Source organism: Equus quagga, chromosome 2 (genome assembly GCF_021613505.1).
Source record: "Equus quagga isolate Etosha38 chromosome 2, UCLA_HA_Equagga_1.0, whole genome shotgun sequence".
In the NCBI taxonomy this organism is placed as follows: Eukaryota; Metazoa; Chordata; class Mammalia; order Perissodactyla; family Equidae; genus Equus; species Equus quagga.
The window spans coordinates 158,760,594-158,773,377 of record NC_060268.1 but is presented as its reverse complement, the minus strand read 5'-3'; the positions used below and the strand labels follow the sequence as shown (position 1 = coordinate 158,773,377).

Genomic DNA, 12,784 nt, shown 5'->3' with positions numbered 1-12,784 from the left:
CTCACAGTCTTCTCTTCTGCTGTCAACCCAGAGTCTCTAAGTAGTCCACGGCTCACCTGTATCAGAATTCCATGGGATCTTTTGTTATAAATACTGATTCTTGGGCCCCACCTTATACTTCTACATAGCTCACCCTGGGAACCCTTAAGCACAATAAGATTTGAGAATATGCTCTAAAAGCTCCCAGTGTTCTGGGTTTTAGTTTTTGGTTTTGCTTGTTTTCCCACAATGGTTCTCACAGCAGTATTGATGGCTACGAGTGAGGCGGCAAGAATGGTCATCTGTATGGGCCAGTGGTAAATCAAGGGGTGTTGATCCCCTAAACATGCTTAAAGGGAGATCATTCTCTTGATTTCTCAATTCTTTCATATATTATTTATGCTTGTTAAAACAGTATCTAGATACATGCAATAAGAGAACCCAAATCTCACTAAGCAACTATACTACACTGTTTATATCAAGTTGGCAAAAACAGGTAGGTATTATCAAAAAATTTAAAGATTATATCCAGCATCTCTCTCCTTGGTTCTTTTTAATTGATTGCCTTCATAGGCCTTAAGAATTTTATAAGGTTACTACTACATGGATTTAGTATTTTTTTTAAGACATCAGTTTCACAAACTCTAAATTGTCAAAATGACAAAGAAAAACCCAAACCAGGACCCATGTACACTTACTTGTAAAGATATTGATCCACTGTCTTTAGTTTTGCTTAGGAAGCTAGAGATGGATAAATTCAAGTCAATGCTGCTATTATCAGCAGTAGAACCAGTGCCTGAATCGGTATCATTTTCCTTTTGAGTCTCAGAGTCTGGGAGCAACATGGTTTCAGTTTTTGATAAAGCACCTATTTCCCCTTTATTTTCTACATCTTCAGAGTTGACGTTAATACTGGGTACTGGAACAGGCTGAGGTTCATCAGGCTGTGAAGTGGCAGTAGCGTGAGGTTCTATTTTACTTGGCACTTCACAGGGAATTTCTTTTTGCTCTGTATCTATCTGAGCAGTGGCTTTACGAGCATCGTCAGTTTCCCTTCCTAAATCCTTTTGGTCAGTATGAATCACTGCATTTCTGATCACTATTTCTTCAGCGCTACTTGACTCAGTAACTTCCTCAACTTGACTTGTCCCAGGTTCCTCATTGGTCTCTACTATGTTCTCTGAACTGTTGATTAATTGTTCATCACCTTTACCTTCTATAGATTTTTGATCTACCTCATTAGTTTCAACTACTTCCTTAACAGGAACTTTCTCAGTACCACCAGCCTCAGGACCCTCCAAGGGCTTACTTACTAATTTCTGGCCTACTTCAACCACTTCTTTCCCATCATTACTCTGGGCATCCTCAGCATTGTTTTCAACTGCCTTCTGACCAACATCTACTGCCTCATTTGTTCCTATAATATTGCCTGTATCACTGATCATATCTTTTTGAGTTTTATCATCTTTTCCCAATTTCTCTTGGGTATCTTCCTTTGTAAGCTCAACTTTATTTTCAATTGTCTGAAGATCTGTCTCTTTTTCTCCAGTCTCTTGAGAAACTAAATCCATTGTTTGAATAGTAGTATCTTTAATTTCTTCAGATGTTACAGCCTTATTTTCAAATATCTGTTGCTTTTCCTGATCCCTTTCTTGCTCAGGTTTCAGATTCTGTTCAACATTTGTTTCTAAAGTTATCATCATATCATTCTCTTTTCCTTCATTAACTGAATTAGTGTCCAATGTTCCTTGGTCTTCTGTGTCAGGTAGATTTTCAAGCTTGGGTCTCTTCTCCTCTCTCCCATTTTCCTTGATTATTGTTGTTCTATTATGGAGTTCATCCATGGTTTCTAAATGAGTATCGTTAATATGTCCATTAATACCTTCTGGAGCTTTTTCAAGTTCATCAGTGGTGGGTTTTTCGTTAAGAATTTCACTGTTAAATTTATCCTCAGAAGTATTACGTTCTGTTTTTTCTGAGACAGATTCCAAAATACAAGCATTTTGTGAAAGTTTATCTTCTTCAGAGCTGGCAATACTAAGATCAGAGGAGGCACGCTTACTTGCAGGTATTGGCTAAAAAAGATTTTAACATTCTTAGTGTTAAAACGTAACTTCAATATGGTGAACAAAACAATGTTTTTTACATATTTAATTGATACATATGATTTAATATCTTTATTCAGTAAAATTTGATTAAGTTATAAAAATAATTTAAAGAATTGACAAATCTTCATATAATAAATATGACAAAAATGCGTAGCAAGGAGCAAACTTGCTATTAATCTTCTCCTCTAAAATTAAAGGTTTTGTTCTGCTACTCATCAATTAATCCTTAGATATAGGTGCAATAATACCTAAAACCCAACTCTAAAAATTATCTAAATGAAATTTCCTTTCTAAATACTGACCAGAGAATTTTCTGTTTCTTCCTCATCATCTTCCTCTTTGCCATCTTCAACTTCTTCTGTTACTTCAGCCTTTGCCTCTGCAATCAACTCTCGGATTGGTTTGTTGGAATCAACAGTAACAAAGGGATGCTGTTTGATCATTAAAAAGAGCACACTCAAGCTGAAATGCTTGCTTGTAAAGTAAGTTTCAAATATATAAAACATTATGTGGTAAAAATACAAGCAACTTCAGATAATGTTATATCTGGGAAAGGAAGGAGGGAAAGAGAATTGAGCAAGAGTAGGAGCTGCCTGCACCTGTATCTGTACCTTTTTGTTTAAGAATCTGAAAAAAAATACATTAAAAATAACACATCATATCTGGGTAGTAGGTACATGTACTTTTCCGTATGTTTGAAAATTTCATAATCTAAAATTTAAACTAAAATTTAAAGCAAGTTTCAAGTTAGTACATGACTAGCTCTTAAAAAGTAACAATACATATAAATCTTGTATAAGGCCTCAATAAAAGAATTACAAAAAGCTTTAAAGTTCTGTTAAAAGTGTTTGTAAACACCTGCTTTTTTAACATGGTTCTAATATTCTTAAGAGTGAAAAGACATTTTTTTCATCTCTGCATACACAGCACTTAACAGTGTCTGTCAGAGACTAGAGCCTTCAAGTGTAGGGGAAGTAAAATAATAAGAGAAAATGTGTTCCAGAGATACACTTGTTGCACAGGGCAAGGCAATTTTTCCCCCAGATAAAGAGATCAACCTAAAACACTATAATGTAGAAATTAAACAGTAACTCAACCTAATAGTAACTACCTCAAGATTTGTCATTCTATTTTTCCATCTGTAATATTAATTATTTGACAAATTTTAATTTCAACTATTACAAACAGGTCCTGCTATAAAACAAAATTATACAATCACTTTAATATCATTTTTAAAAGGTCAGCAATATTTACTCAACATTTACCCTCAGTGTAAGAGACATCTGCTCTATAATAAGGTGCTCGCTTTCTATTAACTGGAGAGACAAAATGGAAGTAACTAACAAAGAAGAAAGAACTAACAAAATAAAAAGAACACAAACTGAATCAAAAAAGCACAGGAGAAATGATTTATAAGCTAAATGCCTTTTGGTAAAGGCAGCACATATGTTTGTAAAACAAATATTAACTGCTACAATGTATTGAGAGTTTCCACAGGGAAAGTCAAGTGGAAAGAGAGCACACTGAATGGATCTGAAATTGTATTCTTAAAGAGATGTTAAAACAATTACAAGGTTTGCTGTTGTCATTCTACTCTTATTTTACCTGCAGTAGCTGAGATGTGTTCCACCTGGAATCCACATTCTTTTCCAAGCATTTCTTCAGAAAGTCCTTAAAAGTTGAAGACCTTCAAAGTAAAATTTTCACAATGACATTCTATTTCACTTTCTTTTTATTAAAATCAAACAAAACTCTGATAAATTATGCTTAAGTTTCACAATGTAACAGTATTAATTCAGCAGAAGAAAACTAGTTAATGAAAATATTAAGATTTTATAAGTTATTCATATATAAATACAAGTTAGATATACAGGTAAGTAAGTTCACAGTTTTAGCCATCGAGATACAGCCATATATTCACAAGCATGCCAAAAATTACAAAAATTCTTCTAATTTTTGTATTATATTAAATTCCACAAATATAGATCAACCACGTATATGCCTCACTTTTTCATAGTACAGAAAATATCTTTTTCATATAGAATTCAAATCACTGGTATTTTCAGATTTATGGGAAAAGTTAGTTATAAGCATTTATATAGTCCTTAAGTCTTGAAAATACACCAAAAACCACTTGTTTTCTCCTTCATTTAGTCTTGGTATCATGTACCTAAATTTAAATACCCTGAGAAAACTGGAAGAATAAAGTATCAAGTTTTGCTTCTTAAAAAGCTTTGTTTAGGATACTTTACCATTTGGATGGCTGTGCTAACGTAGGGGGCTCAGATTTTGCTATTTTTAGCAGCACTCGCATTGGATTTAATTCATGATGAGGTGGCTCTATCTCAGCCATTTCTATTAAAGTGATACCCAGGGACCAAACATCTGCTTTGTAGTCATAGGGTCTGTCCTTAGATGTTTCACACATGACTACCTCAGGAGCCATCCTATGAAGACAGAGAATTGAAAGTTAAGATGTTTAACTTGAGAACAGTGATTGCAAACCACATAAAAGATAGACAGTATAATGAATTATGTGGACAAAATTAATGAGTAATAATAACTGTTGACATAACTAATTCTGTAAATCCATAAAAAAAATACATACCAATATGGTGTGCCAATAAAGGAATCTCTTCTTTGAATTGTCCTTGTGTTTTTAGCTGATACTCCAAAATCCGCTTGAAATAAATAAGCATACAAAAGTATTAATGATAGTTTTTAAGCAAAGTTCACCATATTCAACACAGGGGGAAAGCAATATCAAGTCTTTAATGAGGTCACTCTTCTTAAAGGGTAAGCAAAATGGAAAGAGAAAAAACTTCTCCACCATCCTAATTTTGACCACCCTCTTTCTACCACCTCCCCTCAAAAAACTGCCAAAGATTCCATCATTAATACACTTAATATTCTTTATGCATCTTCAGATCACAAATTCTCCAGAATTGAAAAAAAACAGTACCTTTAAAATAGACCAGTCTATCCACTTCAAAACAAATGCCAACTAGTGCTACATGTTACAATTAAATTAATAGACAAAAATATTTTTTCTACAATGTGAAAAACAGAAATTATACCAAAGCACCCTTTATGATAGCATGTCTTACCAACTTCCTCATAAATTTATATTACAAAGAAGAAAATTAAGAGCAATGTTTCCTGATTAAAATTACAGAGAACATCATCACAGCTTTTCAGTTGCTAACCCTACCTTTTCAGCTTAGAGCTCAGACAACCATTAACAGCAACATAAAATTGCTATTGCTGCAAAATTACCTCATGCCATCTATATACAACTTTTAGAGTTTCATGTTTGACATGCCACAATTCTCAAACTTGAATAAATAACCAAAACTCCAGTATTTGGTGTTCATGGTCAAAGGCCTGGCACAGAATATACACTCAAAAAATGGTTACTACTATTACTAACCATATCCATAATTTTAACCTTTGTGATATTTTATTGGTAGAACTCTCAAAACTCATAAAATACTGCTTTGTATTCTAATCATTTGTGTCTATTACATGGTTCTTTTATTCACCATGTAGTTCTCCTGCTTAAAACATATTGGTAGCTACCTACTGCCTGTAGAATGACGTTCAAGCTTCCTAATGTGGTGTATGAAGTACTTCATTACATTAGATATTTCATTAATGTTTTAAAATTTAATCATAATTGAATAAGCAAATAGAACACATTATACTTGGACGATATATTTGCAGAAGAAGCAATATAAATAGATTTATTCAGGACTCTTCACCCTACTACCCCCCATCTCCTCAACTTACAAGCTTCTCTTACATTTCTAAAGGAAGGAGTTGAGACCACAATATGAAATTCCTGCCAGAAGAGGTTCTCTACTCAGGTAAAGTCAGTTCAGTACTTACTCCAGTATTTTCCTAAAACCTATTAACATGGTCTTCTTTTTAACTTTCTCCCCTCAGAACATGACTGTGGAAGGAGGTCCAGAAACAGCCCTAAACAACAACTGTCCACTGTCAATATTTCTACCTCCCTAAGTACTCTCATGAACAAGAGGTAAGCTAAAGAGGAAAAAAAAGGGACCTTCACCTTCTGTGTAAAGGGGAAAATTAAAGTCACTGTGTGCTTTATAATCCTACTTAGAATGATGTGGCATATATCCAGTGGTAGGTTAAAATAGCATTTTATATACTTATTTCCATTTGCAACGATGTTATCTGATAAGATCATCATAAAAATTTGGTTATAGTAATGTATTTTATGGTTCTCCAGGATAATATGGTTCTATACATTTGTGTATACTTAACAGGGTATCTCAGAAATGGAAGGTTCTCTGTAAGTATTTATGAATAAAACAGAAATTGTAACTGTTTTAAATGTCAAGCAACTCAAAACTATTTTGGCATTCCTAAATCTTCAAAAAATATACTTCTCTTTAAAGGTATGCATTATTTTACACAAAAGTATGCTCCTTTATTCAAATAAGATTTTAATACATTTACAGAAAAACATACACCAAAAATAGATCAGAATTATAAAACACTGTTTCAAAATGAGCTACAAGACTTTAAAAAATGATATAAGATCTAAAAGAGTAACATAAGTCAGAATTACAAAAACCTGTGAAATGAGGTGATAGGATTCAAAAGAAAATTAGAAATAAAAAGATCATTAGAAACAAAGACTAAATTAGGAGAAATGCAAGAGCAAATAAATACGACAAATTCACACTCATTACCACTTCATACCCATTAGGATGGCTATCATCAAAAATACAGAAAATAACAAGTGTTGACAAGGATGTGGAGAAACTGAAGCTCATGTGCATTGCTGGTGGGAACGTAAGATTGTACAGCTGGTACAGAAAATGATATGGTGGTTCCTCAAAAAATTAAACATAGAATTACCATATCATCCAGCAATTCCACTTCTGGAACACCCAAAACAATTGAAAGCAGGGACTTGAACAGATATTTGTATACCCACATTCATAGCAGTATTATTCAGAAGAGCCAAAAGGTGGATGCAACCAAAGGGCCCATCAGTGGATGAAGAGACAAAATGTGGTATGTACATATAACAGAATATTATTCAGCCTTAAAAAGGAAGGAAATTGACACATACTACAACACGAATGAACCCTGAAGACATTGTGCTAAATAAAACCAGCCAGTTACAAAAGGACAAACATTGTATGATTCCACTTATAAGAGGTACCTGGAATAGTCAAATTCGTAGAGACAGAAAGTTGAACGGTGGTTGCCAGGGGCTAAGGGCAGGGGCAAATGGGGAGTTAGAGTTTAACAGGCAGAGAGTCTCAGTCAAGGAAGATGAAAAAGCTCTGGAGATGGATAGTCGTGATGGTTGCATAACAATGTGAATGTACTTAATGCTACAGAACTGTACATTTAAAAATGGTTAAAATGGTAAATTTTGTTAAGTACATTTCACCACAATGATAAAAAAGGAAATGAAGAAAGATAAGAACAACTTGAGAGAAAGTTATAAATATTGATGATAGGCAAACCAAACTAACAGATAATAAAATTCCCTGAAGAAAGTCAATGCAAGAGAACAGATCAAATACTCAAATTTGTAATTCCAGAAAACTTTCATGTAAAAAAAACCTTGAATATTATAAGAGCAAATTTATTAGAAAAGTCAAATTATTGGTCCTTAAAGAAAAAAATTCTTTGGCATCTAGAAAAAAAGAGCACATGACTTAGAGAAAGAAAATCAGATTATCATCAGATTGTTCAACAACACTTTATCACAGAAGAAAACAGAGTAACACATTTCAGATACTCAAGGAAAGAAATTTGAGCCAAGGATTTTCTATCCAGCAAAACTGACCTTCAAGTATAAAGGATAGAAATGTTATCATTATATAAGAACTCGGAGAGCCCTTGCAGAGGAATCTACCAGAGAATGAACTTCAGACAAACAAAATGACCAAAGAGAAATGAACATAAAAGACTGCTGGTGAGCATTAAATACAGAAGTGAGGATTAAAATGAGTAAATATGGGATACTGTACATCTATCATCAACATCCTTGAGAACCAGGACTCTTGGGATAAAAGAAAGGAGGTACAGATGTAATATAGAAGAGATTAGGTTAAGAGAAAAAAAAAAAAAAAACCTTTACACTGAATTTGAATAGGAAATATGTAGGAACTCAGGAAAGGCCTAGAGCAACAGCCAATCCAGAAACTACAAGCATCTCTAGCACCCAAATTGTGGTCTTAAAATACCACATCCTACTAAAAGAAACCAGGGCTTCTTGAAGAAATGACTGACTACAGGTTTGAGGAAGGAAAACACAAGATGAGCCTGAAACATCTCAACATAAGAGATAAGACGGAAGCTATAAAAGACTAATACAGTCATGTCAAAAAGCTAACTGGAAGAGGCTCCCATTGACCAAAGATGGTACAATTGGAACTTCAATAAGGATAAAAACCATAATAGATTTTAAACCTATAAAATAAAATTAAAATCATGAATTAACAATGACATTTTTTAAGATATTGGTGACCAACCAAAGATGAGAGAGAACCAATTCATTGTCTTTAAAGCTAAATAAATAAAAGGAAGGAATCAAGTATTTTCCCCATCTTGTTTACACGAACCATATTCCTGAGTGACCAAACAGTTGAAGGGAAGTGTCTTCCTATATAATTATTCCCAATTTTATAATGATGATAAATGAAAATAACAAAACAATTGATGAATAATTTTATCAAAAGTATTACCAAAAATAACAAATGAAAACAAAATGATAGAATTCATTTTGCAATCAACTCCAATCAAAGAACAGATCTAGGCATTAAGCATCAATAGCTGCTAATATCAAAAAAAGCAAAAAGCAGATACTGTGTGCCTCCCAATGAAAGAACACAAAACCACCCAAGCCCTGCAAAAGAATCAAACTTGAGATTGATGAGGCCTTTGGATTCATCTGCAAATCTGAAGGAAACAGGAACTTATTAAAAATCGTCATGAGTATGCAATCAGCAAAACACCAGGTGAGGGAAGCTCTACAGGTCCAACAGCCCAGGTCTTACAGATCAGTGTTTCTCAACCTTTTTTTCATCATCACTCTCCTAAGGAGTCTTTTTAAGACATTTTTTCCTAATCTTTCCCCCCATAAAATTTTAATGCCACAGATATACTGTATATTTCTTCGTGTACTTCAGAGGGTCACAAACCATTGTAATACCTAAGATTTTTTTTCCCAAAGAAACAATTTTTGTCCCCTTGGGGGCAATATGACCCCCATAAGAATGCATGCCATAGATAAAATGTAAAGAAAAGAAAGGGATGAAGGGGGAACCTATAAATTAAAAGAGACTTAAAAGAAAAATCAAGTTTTAACTATGGGCAACTCTAAACTCTAATGTCTAGAGAGGAACACCAGGTGACAGAGCCATAAAGAAATGCAAAGAAGTGATGGCTATAAATGTCAGGACAAAGGTTACCTGTGGAGAAGGGAGAGGTAGTAATTGAGATGGGGCACATGGAAGAACTGCTGGGGTGCCTGACAAAGTTCTATTTCTTGACCCAGGTAGCAGTTACAAAGCTATCGTCTACAGAGCTACAAAGTCACTAAGCTACATAATTGTGTGGTTTTCTATATCTATGTTTATTTCACAATAAAAAGGTTAAAATTCAGTATATCAAATTATACCCGTTCAGATGTCATGACAAAGTGAAGTGAAATGATTGTGATCACTGGTATTAACATGGCCTTTGAAAATACTCTGTCCTTTTAATATCCTTCCAAAATAAACTAATTTAGACTTCATCACCAGATTTTTTTTTAAATTCATATCTTAAGTGCACTTAAAGAGGACTGTATCTTCCATTTTGTATGTGTATATATGAAATTAACTAATACTCCATCTAAAATCTACATCTATTTCTTCCTATGAAGTTATCATTTATTCCCTCAGTGTAAAAAACAAAATTAAAAATTCTAGGCCTCATACTTACTGTAGGCCTCCTTTTCAGACCTTAAGTTAGTTACCTTGTTAGTTTAGCCAAGACACCACATCTATAAAACAGGGTATAAAACTAAACATGGAAAAAGAAACCACTAGTCTTGAAAACGAAGATAAAACTAAGTTAGCAGTTTTATATATCATATTCTAAATGTATTATATATTTACAAGCATTAAGCCTACATACAAAAATTTAAGGGAAAAAAGAACTAGTCTTTTAAAAGCTTGCCTTTTGGAAAATAAAAATCCATCCTTTCTTACTTTCTTTTTAAAGGGTCTTTATATTAGGTGCCTATACTTATGAATTCTGGGAATTGAGGAATAATTATTTATCCAAGGAAGTATTGTAAAAATTAACATGGGGCTGGCCTGGTGGTGTGGTCATTAAGTTCATGTGCTCCGATGTGGCAGCCTGGGGTTCGCAGGTTCAGATCCCAGGTGTGGACCTAGCACTGCTCATCAAGCCGTGCTGTGACGGCATCCCACATAAAACAGAGGAAGACTGGCACTGATGTTAGCGCAGCAACAATCTTCCTCCAGCAAGAAGAGGAAGATTGGCAACAGATGTTAGCTCAGAGCCAATCTTCCTCACTGAAAAAAAAAAAAATTTAACATGGAGTTACCCTCCATGTTTCACATAGTTGAGTCATAATAAAACCATATTAAGTCACATACATACAGGGGGAAATCTCAGAGCACAAATTCAAATGTTTTATTTAAGGGAATAAACTTACCCAATTTAATATCTCCATCTAAGGTAAAAAGAATGTTGCCAGCCTTTAGATCTCTGTGGATGATTTTATTATCATGTAAGTAGTTCAATGCCTCTAAAGTCTGTTTACAAACTACTTGTATCTGGGACTCAGTTAACGGTCTCTCAAGCTCTATAAGGAAAAAGTAAACAAATCTTCATTTTTATACAGTGAAAACATATCAGCAGGCTATATACTTTTACCATCACTGTCAAGGATCACATACAGTGAGTTTATTTTAGATGATTACTTTCCTCACATATTATACTCAATATTTTATTTTAGAATTTTATTACAATTATCCAAGAATATAAAAATATTAAGCTGATTTCTTAATTTACTGAACTTCGCTCAACGATGATATATGTACGTATTAATGTTTGAAATCCTTTGATTTTTATTAATTATAATTTGATATAAACATATGAGATACTAACACAAAGAACAAAAGGTATTTACCAAGCATCACAGCATCCACTGCTCCACCTGCACAAAATTCAATGAGGATCTGAAGGCAAATAAAAAAGCATGTGTCTAACACAACATTGAGTTTGAGTACTTTTTTTTCCATTTAGCAAAAAAGATAAAGGAAAAGCTATCAAATAACCCAGGTTATGGAAACAATATCATGCTGATCATAAAGACTGTGTCAAAAAAAAATCACCAGTCTTGATATAAATTTGAGAAAGCACAAAGAGAACACATTGTGGAAGTATGTGCATTTTTGTCAATCACCATTTTTAGTGTCCCTGCTTCTCTAAAATTACCAGATAGAGAATTTTTATTCAGGACAGCATTATATCCATTTCATCACCACTAAAAGATTTTATTACTCTTCTTTTTAAGGTAACTATTCTGATTTAAGTGACCAAATACATTTTTTAACTTTACTAATAGGAATAAATTCTGAAAATATATGGAGGCTGTTTTTAGTTTAAAAAAAAAAAACAGGAAAAACATCTATCAAAAGCTTCAGGTCCTAGCTCAGTGACCACTTCCTGATGGATGCCTTCCCAGATCTCCCTGCTACATACTACCATGTACCTTTCCTTCTTAACCCTTACCACAGTTGTAATTTTATATTTATTATGATTCTTTGATTAATTAAATCTATCTCTCCAACTAGGCTGTCCCTCACAGTTGTTCAACTTTTTATTTTGCGATAGTTTCAAGCAAAGATCTTATCTATTTATTAAACTGTCTAGAAGTTCATTTTCATTATAATTACCGGAAACATTCTGCTAGAGCCCTTAACAACTATATTAGAAGACACCACACTAATAATAGCCGTAGATAATTTTTTAAATCACATATTAACAACTTGTAGCTTCCTGCTTTTTTTCCCCTCTGTATAACAACACTTTATTTTTTACAGGTGCTTGCCAATTACAAACTGATTTCAAATTCCTTATATCATCTGAAAAATAATTGGGAGGCAGACCATTACTCATCCTACAGATGAGCAAACAGATTCATTGAGGTTAACTGACTTATTCAAGCTCCTACCCAGCAGCACCTAGACCTTTTGATTCCCAGCCAGCTATTACGGTACTACCTACTCCTCTCTCACAACTTTGCTTCTTCCTTCAGGGAGAAAAACTAAAACTCCATTTCAAAAAGCCATCATCATTAAATTAGTATTAATACAGAGCAAGTGACTGACTGGTTATTATAATGAATATTTTATTTCTGTATCTATTTCTGCCTAATATTTTCTAAAAATGAACAAAATTTATACATACAGCCTTAGCCACTACTACATCATGCACTAAAGTTGGGCCTGATAACATGTAAGATAAATACTTAACATTCTAATAGGCATTTTATAATTTATTACATGATATACAAAAAGTTCAGGTAAGAAATTATAAACAATTTCTAGGTTTTAAAACAAAGGAAACTTTTAAAAAATTTTAAGTAAGTGCTTAAATTTAAATTACAAGCAAAAGGCAGCCATCTA

The 12,784-nt window shown here is 33.4% G+C and overlaps 1 protein-coding gene across 3 annotated transcripts in view; it reads right to left on the bottom strand.

The window, feature by feature from the left end:
• The window catches only part of SLK (STE20 like kinase), a 55,956-nt gene that overhangs the window by 22,082 nt on the left and 21,090 nt on the right, over window positions 1–12,784 (bottom strand). For 2 of the 3 annotated variants that reach the window (XM_046654834.1, XM_046654835.1), the window contains exons 3-9: window positions 11,284–11,332; window positions 10,807–10,956; window positions 4,696–4,768; window positions 4,340–4,534; window positions 3,693–3,774; window positions 2,390–2,518; window positions 678–2,054 (exon numbers count right to left, since the gene is read on the bottom strand). In XM_046654834.1, the coding sequence (XP_046510790.1) occupies window positions 678–2,054; window positions 2,390–2,518; window positions 3,693–3,774; window positions 4,340–4,534; window positions 4,696–4,768; window positions 10,807–10,956; window positions 11,284–11,332 (2,055 nt within the window). The remainder of the gene's footprint in view (window positions 1–677; window positions 2,055–2,389; window positions 2,519–3,692; window positions 3,775–4,339; window positions 4,535–4,695; window positions 4,769–10,806; window positions 10,957–11,283; window positions 11,333–12,784) is intronic. The other variant, XM_046654836.1, reaches the window with a different exon arrangement.